This window comes from Eptesicus fuscus, chromosome 20 (genome assembly GCF_027574615.1).
Source record: "Eptesicus fuscus isolate TK198812 chromosome 20, DD_ASM_mEF_20220401, whole genome shotgun sequence".
NCBI classification, from domain to species: Eukaryota; Metazoa; Chordata; class Mammalia; order Chiroptera; family Vespertilionidae; genus Eptesicus; species Eptesicus fuscus.
The window spans coordinates 34,038,064-34,054,985 of NC_072492.1; the positions used below are offsets into that span (position 1 = coordinate 34,038,064).

Below are 16,922 nucleotides of genomic sequence, written 5' to 3' on the forward strand. Positions count from 1 at the left end.
CGTATGAGGCCTGTGAAATCATTCGGTCTGGCCCTGCCGAGGCATTAGGGTGAGTTAATTAAATGTCTGACCAAATATAGCAGGCTAATTTTTAAGTTGATCATTTTGTATGGCCCAAGAATGATGTTATAAATGTCCAAATGGCCCTTGGCAGACAAAAGGGTCCCCACCCCTGGCTTAGAGGGACAGTGGCGGTGCCTGCCATTGCGCCCGAATGTGGGCTGCCTTCCGGTGCCATATTTAGTGTGTCACCGTTTTCAACAGAGATTATGGAAACTTCCAGGGACCATAGAAGGCAGGGTGACTGAGAGACAGGATGGAAAACCATGAAAACGTGCCAGAATGTCTACGGAACCCCTGGGTGTGGGAGGACGCTGTGCTTTCTCGGGGGATGAGGAAGGACCAGTCTGCAGGTGAGGCAGGACCTCAAAATGCACCCCAGAGGGGACCTCCCCGAGGGAGCCAGCATTTCCCAGGGCTCCCTGCGGAATGCAGACCCAGGAGTCCCGGAGGGGAAGGAAGACGGACAGTAAGGAGACAGCTCCGTTGATGCCCTGTAAAGAGCCCTTGGACCGGATCCTATTTCCACCCTACAGTTTCCTTGGCTGGCCTCTGCAGATGGGCCTCTTCGTGAAAGCGGGGCTTGTGTTCTGGGCTCAGAGTCAGAACGTCCGCCTGGGATCCAGGAGGGGAACTCGGGCCCTTGTGCTTTCAGGACCAGCCCGGCTCCCGGGGGCCGAGAATTCAGTCCAATTTCACGGTCAAAACCCTAAAGGGGGAAGTTAACTTCGGGAGCAGGCACAAGGCACCGTGGGGTTTGCCAGCTGTTGTCTTCCTGAGAGCTGTTCTGTATAACCTGCTTTTCCGTGTTTACGAATGGAAGTATCGGGCCTGAAATGAAGAATGTACTGGGGACGAAACCCTAAATAACACACAAACCACTTTTAAAAATGTCCATCAAGTCTTAGCATCCCTGAGAAATAATGACCCCATGAAGGCTGGCACCTTCTATCTTTTAATATCTAAAAGAAGACTTTAGCCCTAACCGGTTTGGCTCAGGGGACAGAGCGTCGGCCTGCGGACTAAAAGGTCCCAGGTTCGATTCCGGTCAAGGGCATGTACCTTGGTGGTGGGCACATGCCCAGTAGGGAGTGTGCAGGAGGCAACTGATCGATGTTTCTCTCTCATCGATGTTTCTAACTCTCTATCCCTCTCCCTTCCTCTCTGTAAAAAAAATCAATAATAATATATTAAAAAAATAAAAATAAAATACTACTTTAGTATTAAGAGGTGTAAGATGCAATGAGAGAGACCTAAAGGCCCGATCACCAGTGGCCTCCCACCCCGAGTCTCAGCCAGTGGTCTGCAGTGGCCTCCCTGCCCACGTGGCCTGGTGCTCCCTCCTCTCGGACCTCAGGCCTCCTCTCCTACTCCCTCTCCAGCCTCCCGACTCTGCTCCAACCACACTGGCGCTTCCCTTCCTTGCCTTAATAACCATGGCAACATACTCCCACCCCAGGGCCTTTGCACTTGCCGGTCCATTCCCTCTGCCTGGAATGCACACGGACATTCCTCGTTTCCTTCTCGTCTTAACTTTATTTGTACACAAGGCCCTCCTAGGCCATCCTAGCTAAAATGTCCATCCTCCCCCAACACTCTATGTTCTTGTCCTGCTTTGTTACTTTTCGTCTTAGCTTTTCAACTATTACATAGTTCCTTTTCTTTTTTTAAACGTGTCTACTGTCTCTCTTTCTTTAGACTGTGAGCTTGCTGAAGGTACAGGTCATTGTCCATGGCTGTTACCATAGTAAGCGTGCGTTCAATAAGTATGTGTCGGATGAATAAAGGATGGAGTCCATGGATGTAACTTGTCAGAAAGGGTTGACTCTCCCCCCGCCCTCCCCGCTCCCCACCCCCGCCCCCAGAAACAAAGATTTCTTTGCGGGTAGCTCTGCTGCTCAACACGGGCATTTCTTTCCATTCTCCTGCCTCGGGCTCTTAGCTGATGGAGGGTCCAACTCCTTGTCACCAGTACTTGAGTGCTGGCAACTATAAAGGCCGCCTAACAGAATGGTTTTCAGGTATAATGGCAGAGACCTGGTAGGTGCTCCCCAACCTCCTTCCCCTCCCCGGGCTCACAGGTACATGCCCCTCTCAGCCTTCTGCATCTCAGCGGGGGCCCCCGTGGGGTGCAGGCAGGAGTGATGAGTGCCACCTCTAGGCCTGGCCCCTAGGCGGTCCTGCCTCCGTCCTCCTGCTCTCTCCTCATTGGCCGGCTGAATAATGAGGAGTCAGTGGAGGAATTCAAGGCCCTAAAAGGTGGAGCCAATGGACGGAAGAAGCCTGGGTCCCTGAATCACCATGTGGATCCGAGTTCCCCCCCCCCCCCCACACCACGCAGGCCTGCGCCAAGAATGTGAAAGCAGCCTGCGCTGAGTGTTAAGCCACTGAGATTCTGAGGGGCTTGTTAAAACGGCGAGTGTGACTTACGCCGATACAGATGTCAAGGCCACTGTGTTAGAAGTGCCGCGGCAGGCAGCAACACACTCGGCTCTCAGCTCGATGTACATTCCCACGAGAGACCACCTCTGCCTTTCCTTAGCTGGACGTCCAGCCCATTGGACTTCCGCGGACGTTATAATGAGCTGCGACGGCGAGAGGAGCGGAGACGGGAGGAGCCTTTACCCTGCTACAGGGACAGCGGGTACACACGGCCGCACCGGTGATTTCTGCAGACAAGCTCGCAGGGACCTACCCGGGCGCCGAGCCACTGAAACTCAGCGGCCACGTCGTCACCAGCGCGCAGGGGCCTTTTGTGCGGAAGGTGACAGCCGTATCCCGTCTATTCTCCAGGATGCAGCTTTCAATTCGGGTTTTTGTGATCGGAAGAGAATGTCTGTACATACTGAATACAATTTCACCCGGGTCGGGGAGCCAGCCCAGCCCTGTCCTGCCACACTGCCGGGTCCTGCTATCTCGGCCCCCGCGGAGCGGAAGTGTTCGCATTGGATGGCGATAAACAAGCGTGAAAGCACAGGGAAACGTTACCTGTCCAGCCAGCATTTCATACAACAGGACGCCGTAGGCCCACCAGTCCACAGACTTCCCGTACGGCTGATAAGCGATTATCTGTGGGAAAACAAACACATCCATGACATTCAGAGGAAAATCAAAAAGCCCGCGTCAGGACAGGTAAGTCAGGCATGTGGGCATTCACACGGTTTGCAAAGGAGGGGGTGATAATTTATCTTTGATTCCTGCACCACGGGAAGAACGCCCCTCAAATCGGGCACGCCAAGAACGGTCACCCCACCATTCACCCTCTCAAACCCCTTTGGAACGCGTCTCCTGAATCCCCCCAGGACGCCACAGCGCCGTCTGAGGTCGATTTAATTATCCTCATTGGAGGAACATATCTGGGCACTGCGGTGGATTTAATTTTTGGAAAAAGCAGAGGTCATTCAAAGCTCGAGTCTCATAAATAAGATAACCAAAGGAAGTAACAGAATTTCATTAAAAGTAATAAAGAAGATGATGATGATGATAACCATCATCAGCATAAAAAAGAAAAAGGGAGGAGGAGTGACGAACGTACAATTTCTAGTTTTCTTGTGCTGCTCACAGAGGTACAATGATAGCTGCTGAATGGCTGAAGTTTCAAAATGCTTTAAAAGAGACATAACATGTAATATTCGGACCTTGTCCGATCTTGATTCTAACCAGCCAACTGCAAAAAAGAAAGTGGGAACATTTAAATGTGGTCTTGCTATCAGGTGTTCCTAAGGGGTTATTGCTGATATGTTAGGCAGGATGAACGGTATGGTGATTAGTGTCCTAACACTGGCTTCGCTGCCTCGCAGGCAGGCTGCGCACCTAACACACAATCCCCAGGCCCAGGATCACGCCCGGGATTCCAGGTGAAGACATACTAACAGGCACTCGGCAGGACCGTCCTGCCACTTTGCATATGGATTTGACTTAGAAATGTTCCAGGGTATTTTTAAACATATGTTTATTGATTTCAGAGGGGAAGGGAGAGGGGGAGAGATAGAAACATCAGTGATGACAGAGAATTTTTGGTTGGCTGCCTCCTGCATGCCCCCCGCTGGAGATCAGGCCTGCAACCTGGGCACGTGCCCTTGACCGCAATCGAACCTGGACCCTCCAGTCCTCAGGCCGAAGCTCTATCCACTGAGTCAAACCAGCTAGGGCCCAAGGTATTTTTTAAAATATATATTTTTATTGATTTCAGAGAGGAAGGGAGAGGAAGAGAGATACAGAAACATCAATGATGAGAGAGAATCATTGATTGGCTGCCTCCTTCATGCCCCCTACTGGGGATCGAGCCTGCACCCTGGGGCATGTGCCCTGACCAGGAATTGAACCGTGACCTCCTGGTTCACTGAGCCACGCCTGCCGGCCCACGCATTTTTTAATTGGCCCACTACGTCTAATTAAGTGTCCTGGGACATAGACACACTCCCTGCCTGGCTGCCCATCCCCGTGCTTTAAGGCAGCGCTACCATTTCTCCCGGTGGGATGCGAGGCACACCCGTGGCTCACTTCAGCGCAGGCGATGGCAAGAGGGTCCGGGACTGGATTCGGTGGCTCTGTGGCCCATTTCCTCGACAAGAAAACCACACACAAAGGGGTCCATGGGGAGGCCGTCATTGCTTTTTAAAAGGGCATTTGTTCTCTTCTGAAAACGTGGAAAACACACACATGAAGCACTAAAAACCCCGACCAAAGTGCATCTCTGATCCATTACCCAGTGACCCGAAATGATGTCCCTCCAGGGCCCAGACAGGAAACCCCTGGGCCACCGCCTGCCCTGGCCAAGCAGAAGCACAAAAACTGACTTTGGGAGAATAAATGTCCGCCTGCCGAGCACTTGCCATCCGCCCGATGCTCTCCACACACTTTGTATGACCCCATGAGACAGAACTGATCGCTGTTCCCATTTTAGAGGTGAGAAAACCGAGGGGTAAGCGTTTGGGAGACTTGCCTGAAGCCCATCAGCTAACAGGTGGTGCTCAGAATAGCGACAGATTTGTCTTAAAAATACGATTTGTGGCTTTCAAAGATATGTAATCACTCCTACTGGGACTAATAAAATATTCATCAAAGGGCTTTGAGGATTAAAGAGATGTGACATCATTATTTCACTTTAGCATCTGTATTTGAAAAGTGCATGAATGAAATCTGTTCTTATAACTATATTAAAAGCAGTCCCTGCCATCTATTTTTAACAATCGGCGTTTTAGTGTTTTTGATTTTTTTTAAACCTTCACCTGAGGGTATGTTTATTGGTTTTAGAGAGAAGAGAAAGAGGAAAGAAGGGAAGTAGAGGGAGTGGGAGGGAGCGAGAGAGAGAGGAGAGAGAGAGGGAGAGAGAGAGAAGAAATATCGATGTGAGAGAGAAACATCAATGAGTTGCCTCCCACAACCTAGGTAAGTGCCCTGACGGGGAATCGAACCGCAATATTTTGGTGTACAGGATGACACTCTAACCAACTGAGCCACCGGCCGCGGCTTAGTAATTTGTTTTCAACATGGGCAGAGGTGAGGCAACACGTCTCTGTGTGAACTGTGACGTCAGGGAACACTGGGGGCTGAACAGGGTGGTCACACTTTAGTTCACATCCAATATTCCACAAATACCCGCGCCATCTTACCACCCAGGCCCCTCTGCGTGGGTGGGGGAAATGCTTCCCTGTTCCGAACGCTGTAGGAAATCCAGGGTATGGAAACCCTGTCTCTGGTCAGAGTGACTCACAAATCCGGAAAGCCAGGGCCACCTACGTGGTTTTTGTTTTTCTTACTTTATCAACCTCGGTCCAACTTGGTTTTCATTTCCAAATCCCACAGTGTTACGCTCCGTGACTCCTGCTGATAACACCCTCTCCTTCCTCCAAGGCCTGCGAAGGCACAGCGCCCCGGGCCAGCGGCCCGTTCTTGGCGACAGCCTTCGTCAGTCCCTGGAGCCCGGAACCCAGCTCTCCGATCACAGCGGAGGACGACGGGTTCAGAATTTAGCGGGAGCTCTTCCTCCCGGAGAAGTCCGCCATCTGTGGCCGTGGCGGGCGCACCAGGTGAAGTGGGACGGTCCGAAGACCTGAGTCACGAGATCTGAGGCACACTTACCAACGCAAACTCAGTTTTAGAACGAAGCATACGACTCCCTCCATGAGCAGCTGCTGTTAAACACCTCCTGTTACCGAGAATCTCACTGCACGGGGAAACCGGGAGACAGCCCAGGGGAAGAGAAAGCGTCAGGGACACCTGATTGGGGGTGCTGGCTCCACGGTACCTTCCACGAGAGCTGCCTAGACCTGCGCGTCCAGCACGGCAGCCCCGAGCCCAGTGATGGCGAACTTATGACACGCGTGTCAGCACTGACACACGTAGCCATTTCTGATGACACGCGGCCGCATGCCGAGGATGAAACATTTGCTGCTCCTGAGGATGAAACATTTGCAACTAGAGTCTTGGAGTTAGTTTTTTCCTCAAAGTGACACACTACCCGAGTTATGCTCAGTTCTTTGGTGAAGTTTGACACACCAAGCTCAAAAGGTTACCCATCACTGCTCTAGCCACTCGTGGCTCCCAAGAGGCTGAACTGTGGCTGCTGCAAGTGAGACAGGTACTGGATGTAAACGACACATCAGATCTAAAGACAGCACCGAAAAATGCAAAGTAACTCATTCATGATGTTTCATTGTGGACATATGGAGTTAACATATTCAAATTAACGTCACCTGCTTCTCTTTTAACTCTGAAATGGGGCTGCTGAATGCAGTTGCCTTGCATGTGTTTGTTGGGCAGTGCAGGTCTGGACACCCCTCCCCCCGCCGCCCCTCAATCCCCCACCTGCCTGTTGGCCTAGGGCCGGCCTCGGGCTCATCTGCCCCCATCGGGGCAGGTCTCTCTGGCACTGTGGGCCAACGGAGGCTCCCAGCCAAGCCCGGCGTGGGGGTGGGGAGCTGCCTGACATCCTGAAACCCCAGGCAAGGGGCTGCCGGGGCAATGTGGCTTCTCACAGCAGAGACCTCACAGAAGGAGAGGCTGGCTTGGCGAGAGGGGCTCGGGCGGGCAGACTTCCCGCAGCACGTGGGAGGCTGAACGTCAGCTGCCAGCACAGGCCCAGCAGGGCCGCGGTCCTTCCGTTTACTGCTGTCTGTCATCGTGATCGTTATGGTTATACTGACATGAGCCCATGGCTTGGGGGGGTGTCGGGATGTTATAAATGGCTGCCTGTCTTATACAACTGAGCTATGAAGGAGCTTTCTCCCTGCCTGGGCGCAGGACCGGGAATGCAAGGGGCCAGGGGCAGCCTCGTGTCTCTTGCCAGGCCCAAGGCCCACAGTGGCGGGAAGACGGCGCTCTGAGGCCGTCCACCCTTCCCCCCCTCGGCCGGGCTGCACACCGGAAGGCCTCCCAACCAGGATGGGGCTGCGGGAGCTTCCTGGAAGCACAGGGCAGCTCGGTGAGGTCTGAGATGCTGCCGGGGATGGCAGCCATGAGGGTCACCAAGGTCACCATGACCTTCACCATGTGCCGGGCCCTCCAGCTCAGTGAGCTCATCCAGCCCTCACAGGACCTGACGAGGTAGGGGCGTCCCACGTCACAGAGGAGCACACACGGCACAGAGAGGTTAAGTAGCTCGCTCAGGGCTGCACAGCTAGAAAGTGGCAAAGCCATTACGGGCAAAACTCAATCCTCAGAGTTGTACTTTGAGGAGGGTACTACGATGACCCCCATTTTACAGACGGCACCCCAAGTTCTTACAAGAGCAGAACGACAGCCCGAGTTCACTGCGCAACGATGAAGGGAAAGCGCCTGGAGTCCAACGGGAGGTGTCCCTCAGGGTGGACACTCTGCGTGGGGCTAGAATACAGCCCACCCCCGTCGGCCTGGCCAGGGCACTGTCATCGCCCTCCTCCCTCGTCAAGTGGGCCTCAAACTCCGCCACCCCAGCCCTTGTCTCTGGCTTCCCTGGGGCGGCAGGTGACGGGCTGGTGCTCGGGGAGCACAGGCGGACTCACAGCATGGCCGCCACTCCTCCTCGGACAGACAGCTGCTCACAATGCTAGCTGTGGCCCAGCTGGCGTGGCTCAGTGGTTGCGCATCGACCCATGAACCAGGAGGTCACGGTTTGATTCCCGGTCAGGGCACATGCCTGGGTTGTGGGCTCGATCCCCAGTGTGGGACCTGCAGGAGGCAGCCAATCAATGATTCTCTCTCATCATGGATGTTCCTATCTCTCTCTCTCCCTCTCCCTTCCTCTCTGAAATGAATAAAAACAATTTAATAAAAAGGCGAGCTGTGCGTCCCAACAGACTCACTTCTTGTGCGGCGGAGGAATGGGCTGGGAGCCAGCAATCCATTTGGGCCTGCAAGAGCTTTATTCGCGGACATAAAGCTTTTCCAGAACTGGGCGGTCTCCCAGTCCAGGGGTCTGCACAGAGGAGAAATCAGCGAGACACCGGGCGGGAATTGCCACTGAGGCACCAGGCAACCATGTTCAGCCACGAGGATTTGTACAACATGCAACACCTGGTGATTTCCCCCTTAGGTCGTCAAATAAAAACGGACAACAGCCGATGCAATAATAGCCATCTGGTGTGAATGAGTCAAGATTATCTGTATTTCTTTTTGTCAGATAGGAATTTCCTTTGGGTGTGCCGCAGAGTTTTGGGGACTAGTTTATGTGGCACGAGATGGAAAGGGTTGGACATCGCTGCACTAGGGCCACGGGCCTGCACTTGGGGCCGGCGGCCCAGGGTCCCGGCCCTGCCACTTGCGACCTGGGAGCCGTGGACAGGCCACCTCGCCGCTCCAGTCTCCTTGTCCTCGTCTGTAAAACAGGGATGCTACCACTCCCCCCGGACTGCTGTCAGAGTCAAACAAGATGGCAGGTACCAGGGCGTGCTACATACGAGGAAGTGAGAGATCTCGCTCATGATGCCCAGCCCCTCCTCCCCATCACAATTTTGCAAAATAAAAGACGAGCCAGAATGCAGACGGCTCTGACCCATTTTTACAGGATTTACAGGAATCCCCAAGCGAAGGGCCAATCGATGCAGCCCCCGAAACGGGGAGTGAAGAGCTGTCAGGCACCGTCGGGTTCTGGACCAGGAATGGACTGCGAGCTGCTCATTTGCACTCGGGAGGGAGGGAGGCCTTCTCTGGGCAGCAGCTCAGCCACATCCGTGGCCCCTCCTCTCAGGACCACAGCCACCCCAGGCGATCCCATCAGCCCTGGGTTCGAGCCCATGTCCGCCCAGAACTGGGGCCATGGGAAAAATGAATGACTCTCTTTGCACGTTAGGTTCGTCATCTGGAACACAGAGCCAATGACACCCCCTCTGCAGAGCTGACCGGAGGATGAAGGAGAGAAAACCAACAAGGCGCTCGCTGGTCCTGGGTCTGTGTGTCCACAGAGGGGCGCAGTGACCCAAGGAGCTGGAGGGAGAGCCGATGGGACAGGAGGAAGGACCTGAGGCCGTTAGGCAGTTGTTTTGTGAACCCCGGGACTGCAGAGGGGCCTCCCGCAGCTCCCCAAGAGCAGGGCGGAGCTGATTCAGCTCTGAGGCTGAGCGAATGCAATCGGCGCATTTCCTTGAAAAGACGGGGGAGAGTGACACAATTTGAGGAGGAACCCAAAGAAAAGCCTGGCCTCGGCCCTTTAAATATTTCTGGGCGAGAGAGCGCCGCTTCCTGTTCTCTTGCGAAGTGGGAGTCACTGGCTCCTGACCTCCATAGAGGGAAACTGGCCTTTGATAGAAAGAAAGGCGCCCTTCGCTTTATCACCCTCTTTCTTTAATCAGTGCTTTCTTGGCTCGCGCCCGCGCGGGTGTGTGTGGGGCGCGTGGGGCCGTGATTCAGAGGCGCTGGTCCCAGGGTGGCCGGAGCCGCCTGGCCTCTCTCTCCACCTCATTTCCCTGCTCTTCTCCGTCTGCCAAGTAATTTACTGCCTGGCTGCGGGCACCGTCTGAGTCTCTTCCTCATTTAGCTTTTACTCCGCTTTTATCCTCTGTCCCTCTCCACAAGCCTTTCCCCAACGGCCAGGAAAGGTCTCGGGATGCCAACCCTGGGGGCACCTTGGCTGTCGGGGGGACCCGGGCTGATGTCCCGCCAACCTTCGGGCACTCAGGGTCCCCGGCTGTCCTCTGCACTCCGTCCTCTGCCATCTGCCTCAGCCCCTGGCAGCCTTGGGAACCACCCTTCCCACAGCAGCTTCCAGCGCCCGCAGCTCTGCTCCATGGTCTCCTGTGCCGCAGCCGCCCCTTGGAAGGCAGCATTGCCGCCTCCAGCTGCCCCAAATGCATCTGCCTGCCCGGCAGGGCTCCAGGCCCGGGGCGGGGCTCGGCAAGGAACAGGAGCTCAGGGTCTGCTGTGTGGAGCAGATAAGAAACGAATACCTCGGTGCCTCAGCGGCTGATGAGTGCCTCGGATGAAGGGATGCAGGGCCACGGGGTCAGGGTGTGGGCGGGGCTGGAGGTCTGCAGCTCTAAACAGGATGGCCAGGAAAGGTGGCCTCCCAGAAGGGACATCTGAGCTGAGGCTGGAAGGCGGTGAGGGAGGGAGCCACGCGGACACCTAAGTAAGGACATTCCAGGTGGACGCTACAGCCTCCTGGTTCTCTGCCTCTGTGTACACCTCTTGGTCCTCTCTTTCCCTCCCATCCCTAATATGTGGCTTCTTCCAGATGTGACCCTTGACCCCTCTCAGAAGAGAGGTCACAGCTGATGGTCCACTGGCTCAATCTTACCTTTCTCTTAGTATACACCAGAGTCAGCTTGAGCAATTAGGCAAATGTGACATAAAGATGCAGACTCCTGCCGCTGTCATGGGCCATGCTGGGCTGGAAGGAGAAGCCAGGGCCCCTGGGACAGGTCGTCAGCTCTAAACTCATCCGGCCCCCACACTCCCAGGGGTTTACACATCTGCTCATGGCTGGCCGGCCACGGGGTGGCAAGGGGCCCGCAGACTTCTCCTGGCCATTTTAGCCATGTTGGAGGTGCCAGCTGTTCCTGCCAAGGGGAATACTGTCTCGCCACCTCTCTAAACCCATGTCTCTCTAAACCCGGACAGTACTTCTATCTGCCTCCAGCCCCAGCCTCCTCCCAGGTCCCTCTGGGCTCTCCTTTCCTGTCCAGTGTGCCCAGGAACTTAGTAGGCATTTGCTAAACACCGGACTAAGGGATGCCACGTGAGGGAGAGGGACTTGAAGTGTTGCTGGTTCATCCTTGGCTTCTGAGGGACCGGCTTGGCCTTAACAGCTGGAGGGAGATTCCCACGTCACCGACTGCATTACAGGTGACCGGGGCTGACCCTGGCTCAGGGCTCTGACTGCAGTTCAGGTGGAGGAATGTGCAACTTGGCCTAAAGGATGTCAGAGAAAAGATGGTGCTCTGTCACTCCGGGAGTTTCCTCCTACTTCTGGAGATGGTGCAAACATCTGGAAAGACCCTATACATGGGCTCTGGGGTCAGGCTGCCTTGGGCCCTAATCCCACCTTTGCATGTTACCGACTGTGTGACCTCGGGCAGGTCATTTAACGCCTGCACAAGCAGGAAATGTGACACGGCAGAGGACAGTCACTGCATCGCGGCTTACATCCTTCGCGTGTGGTCTAACGCCCCCTCCACAGGCTGCAAGGGAGCATTCCATGTGGTACATTTTCAGAGAGCCTCGCTCCCGTCCCACGGGAGGGACACAGAGGTCCACCAGCCAGAGGCAGATGTTCTTCCTGCTGCTTCCCTCTCTTCCAGGAAGAGGGCAAGGCGAGCAACCAGAGTCTGATTCGTGGCTGGGAGACAGCTGGCTCTCGTACACCCCATAACTAACTTTCAGGTGGGGGTGAAGCCCAGATAAAGTGTTTGTGTGGCCTTGTCAAGGACTCTCACTGACCCGGAGAATTCTTTCCAGGCCAAAGCAAAGAGTACCCTTCATGTTGGCTTCAGGAATTACTTGGGTTTTTGTTGTTATTCTTCACCTGAGTATATTTTTTCCATTGATTTTTAGAGTGGAAGGGAAGGAGAAAGGGGGAGAGAGAGGGAGAGAAGGAGAGAGGGAGAGAGAGGGAGAGAGAGGGAGAGAAAGGGAGAGAGAGAGGGAGAGGGAGAGAGAGAGAGGGAGAGAGAGAGAGAGAGAGAGAGAGAGAGAGAGAGAGAGAGAGAGAGAGAGAGAGAGACATAGATCGGTTGCCTCTCGGACGCACCCTGGTAAGGGCCGGGGATAGAACCTGCAACCCAGGCACTCGCCCTTGCCCAGGAACTGGACCCAAGATCCTTCGGTGTGCGGCCGATGCTCTAACCACTGAACACACGGGCATGGCCAGGAATGACTTTCTGATTAGTGCCCCTTACGTGGGCGACCACCTCAACTCCAAGGTCACACCTGTTGGCGACCTTCTCCGCCGTAGCTCCTCTCCCCGGTTGAGGAGATGCCGTGGTACTAATCCACTTCAAGGTTTCTGAACAAACAGCTGTAACTATTTAAGCCTCCGCTTTGCCTAGGAGGGAAAATGCCATCTATGATCATGATTATGCCTCCACCTGACAGGACGATTTCCACAGAGGCAGGATAAGGTTAACCTTGGCCAAAGTCAGAAACCTTGACCCTAGAATGTCTCTCTCCACACCACAGTGCCCCTGGGGCCCTTAGGAGGAAAATGCTGGCAAAGAGGAAACTACCTCCAGCCACTATGGACTGAGCTCCCAAAGCAGCTCCGCTGAGTTCTCAGTGAAGGCCGACTGGAACCTAAACACCTTTCGGTTCCTGCTCGTCTCCCCTCCTCTAAGCTGTGAGCACTCTGAGGTCAGCTGTAAGCACGTCTGATACAGCCCTGCACCCTGGTGGCACCGCTCGGCCCAGGAAAGCATGCACAGTGCTCTCTGAACACGTGACTCACTGCGGGGTGAGCAGCATTTAGTGTGATGGGCGTGCCAAGGTCTGGAGGCGGTCCAGGGGTGGAGGCCCGATTCCAGCATCTTAGTAAGGTGGCCTCAGACCATTCCTGACCCTGCAGGCGCCTGCCCTGACACCCGGGCCTGAGGTCACGTCCCTTACAGGGCTGGGTATGGGTTCGGAGGGAAGTATGTAAGGGGTCTGGCACGTAGTAGACACTCGATGGACAGCGGGCTTTCTTTGTTCTCGCTTATGCAGTGAGTATAAGGAGAGAAATGAGGCTTACGGAAACGGAGGGTACTTAGGGCCAGCCCATGCTGTCTTCTGGGTATTAAGGGCCCCAAAGTTGGTTTTCCAAGCATCCCCCTCTGAGGGCGTGTCCCAGCATCCCTCTCTCTGAGGGTTTGTTCCCAGATCCCCCTCTGAGGGTGTGTTCCCAGCGTCCCAGCATCCCTCTCTCTGACAGCGTGTTCTCAGCCTCCCCCTCTGAGGGCGTGTCCCAGCATCCCTCTCTCTGAGGGCACGTTCCCAGCATCCCTCTCTGAGGGCGTGTTCCCAGCATCCCTCTCTCTTCCAGGTGTCCTCAGGATTCCTCTGTCTGAAAGCTTGTTCCCAGGTTCCTAGCATGACATGGTCTGGGGGTGGGGTGGGGAGGTATTTCTACTGTAAGATCTCGCTATTCATGTTTGAAAATAGGACTATTTAAGCTCATGTTATGCCTGGAGATACTAATGTGTGAGCTCTTTGGGGAGAAAAATCCCAATAATTACTTATCAAGATAACATAATGCCTTTGCCCATGTAATTCAGAATTTAAGTTTCTAAAAAAATAGTCTAACTCTACGTTTCCACATGCTCTAGGAATATAACCAACAAAAAGCCCTTCACAAAGGGATATACATCAGTGTCCCTTCTGGAACAATGGCTACTCCCGAGGGTTGACTAGGTGCCAAGCATCGTGTTAGGCACTTGACTCCTGAGAGCAACGCTACACGGAGCTTATCTTTCTCCCAGCTTGCCCCTGCGGAAACGGGTTCAGAGAGGGCAAGGAACTGGCCCGAGTTCCCACAGCCTGTACCTAAGAGTCAGGATGGAAGCTCACAGTGGTCTGACCTCTACCCTCATGTCATTCCCACGGTCCCGACTGCCTCCGAGAGAAACACCGGGGACAATATGTTGACTAAACACCATAAAGCCGTCACCAGCTGCCACGGAAAGCTGAGGGCTGGCCTGACTCTGAACCACCCCCTTGCAGCTGCTGGAGCCCGCTGGGAAGCGGCGGTTCACCCGCAGGGCTGTGTGTGGGCGGGGCTGTGTGTGGGCGGGGCTGTGTGTGGGCAGGGCTGTGTGTGGGCAGGGCTGTGTGTGGGCAGGGCTGTGTGTGGGCAGGGCTGTGTGTGGGCAGGCTGGCCGCACCGGCGCCTGGTTACAGCCTAGGAAGAAAAGCACTCAACACGCAGCACCGCGAAGACAAAGCCGCGCGGCCTCGGCTGTCAACATACAGACCTCAGAACCACTGTGCTCAGAACCACACGGGTGCGTTCGTCCCAGAATAGACACCGCGGTCAACGCCAACGTGCCCTTTCAGCACCAATCACTCTGATTCCCCGAAAAAGCCATGGCTGGAACCTCCTTCTGACCCAGTTTTCCCACGAAGAACATTCTGACAAGCCAGAGCCCTCCTTCTCTGCCCAGCTTCTTCAGTTGTTTGGACCATGACCACGAAATACACTTTACTGTGCAGCTGGCTTATGCGTGCACATAGGAGAGCAACGATCCAAAAAGTGAGGCGTGCACTGACGAGGGGGCACGAGCGTGCGTGTTTCTGTTCCGTTTTGCCATGTAGCGCGTTCCGCCGTCACAGGCCCACACAGTGACTCGAGAACGGCTCCGCACCCCATGAGGGAGCAGTGGCTGCGGTTTGAAGGCGCTGGTCTAGGAAAGAAGGAGGATGGGGGGGTCCCTACCTCTGGGGCGATGTAATCTGGGGTCCCACAGAAGGTTCTGGTCGTGACGCCGTCCATCATGTGCTCCTTGCACATCCCGAAGTCGGCGATCTTGATGTGCCCCTCCGAGTCCAGCATGACGTTATCCAACTTCAGGTCCCTGCGAGGAAGCGGCACAGCGTCAGCGCCCTGCCCACGGCGCGGGGAGCACGGTTCGCTCTGCAGCTAATGAGGCACATACTTGACGAGCTGCCGCCTCAACGGGGCATGAACTACAAGTACCAGGGGAGTCGGGACCAGGAATTACTATTTTTTCATCTCCAGAGCCTAACACAGTGCCCAGGACACAGGAGGTTCTTAACAGATGGGTGTCGAATGAATGACTGAATGGCCGAACTAGCGAGTCCCCAACCATGGCTGCACAAGGGAATCACCAGAGATTCCGAGTCAGCAGATCTGGGACCGGCCAGTTGTCCGATTTAGGTGCATCCCACGCAGCGGGGTCTGACCCCAAACCAGGTGTGCAGACCACAGGCACAGAGCCACCCCACGGGTCCCACACGTGTCCCCTCTTCTGCCTAGGGCCACAGGCCCTTCCCATCTCTCTCCACTCAATGCTGGGAGACATTCTTCTCCCTTTGGCACCAGACCTTCACGACAGCTGACGACCAGAAGGATTTAATTCGGGAGCGTTTCCCTGGCCTCGCTCCCCCTCTTCCCCATGTCCTCATCCAGCTGAGCATCTCACAGAAATCCTGTTTCCTTTGCTCCCTGACCTCCCTCCCGTATCCAAGGCAGAAGCGGGAGTGGTGGAGAGAGAAAAGCACGTTTTTTTTTTTTTTGTGGGAAGCAGAAAGGAGGCGAATATGTGAGGTCCCGAGATCAGAAGGTGGCTCCGATCGCCCGGAGGGTCCCAGCAGGTGTCTGTCGCCTCGGGGGTCATGGACTCCACGTCTTCGGTCCCCATCCCAGAATTACTCGCCCACCGAGACCCAGGGTCCAGCCAGATGCTCGACTGCAGGGAGGGTGGGGAGTCCCGCCACGCACCTGTAAATGATGCCTCTTTTATGAAGGAAGAACAGGCCGATGGAAATCTCTGCTGCATAGAATCTGCAAGAGAAAGAGCTGGTCAGGCTCCTCTCGACTCCCGGAGGCTTGGTCCCCGTCCCGCCCCGTTCCGGCGCCGGGGAAGTGAGAGGATGCACAATCCGACTGTCAGAGGTTAGCATCGTCCCCTGCCCGCTCTTCCAGCCCCCCGCCCTTCCCTCTGCCACGCATCGCTCCGACTTCCCCTACAAACGATACCGCTAATAAAACCCACGAGATGGGTTTAGCTCCTGCCCAGAAACGAGCACGTCTCGTCTGGGGCAGGTGGACAGGTAACTTACAAGAGAATTTCCTAATACAATCTTTGTTCAAAAACACTTCTTAAAAATGTACTTTTTATTTATTTCAGAGAGGGAGGGAGAGATAGAAACATCAATGATGGGAGAGAATCATGGATCGGCTGCTTCCTGCACACCCTACATTGAAGATCGAGCTAGCAACCCGGGCAGGGTACTGCCCGGGAATTGGACCCTGACCTCCTAGTTCATGGGTCGACACTCAACCACTGAGCCACATGGGCTGGGCCCTAATACAATCTTTTAAAGAGTGGCTATTAGCCTGGCTGGTATGACTTAGTGGTTGAGTGGCAATCCATGAACCAGGAGGTCAGGGTTTCGATTCCATTCAGGGCACATGCCTGGGTTGTGGGCTCAATCCCCAGTAGGGGGTGTGTAGGAGGCAGCTGATCCATGATTCTCTCTCATCATTGATGGTTCTCTCTTTCCCTCTCCCTTCCTTTCTCTGAAATCAATAAATATACACTGAGTGACCAGATTATTATGATCTCTGGACGCATAATAATTTGGCCACTCAGTATATATATGTGTGTATATATATATATTAGAGGCCCGGTGCATGAATTCATGCATGGGTGGGGTCCGGCCAGCCTGGCCAGGGGGAGGGGACATGGGCGGTTGGCTGGCCTGCCTGCTGGTCGAACTCCTGGTAGAGGGGA

The 16,922-nt window shown here is 54.8% G+C and overlaps 1 protein-coding gene across 3 annotated transcripts in view; it reads right to left on the reverse strand.

Moving 5' to 3' along the window:
* The window catches only part of PRKCA (protein kinase C alpha), a 285,603-nt gene that overhangs the window by 16,253 nt on the left and 252,428 nt on the right, over window positions 1–16,922 (reverse strand). For all 3 annotated transcript variants that reach the window (XM_008149401.3, XM_028157335.2, XM_054708991.1), the window contains 3 exons: window positions 15,908–15,970; window positions 14,882–15,020; window positions 3,049–3,129 (listed from right to left, as the gene is read on the reverse strand). In XM_008149401.3, the coding sequence (XP_008147623.1) occupies window positions 3,049–3,129; window positions 14,882–15,020; window positions 15,908–15,970 (283 nt within the window). The remainder of the gene's footprint in view (window positions 1–3,048; window positions 3,130–14,881; window positions 15,021–15,907; window positions 15,971–16,922) is intronic.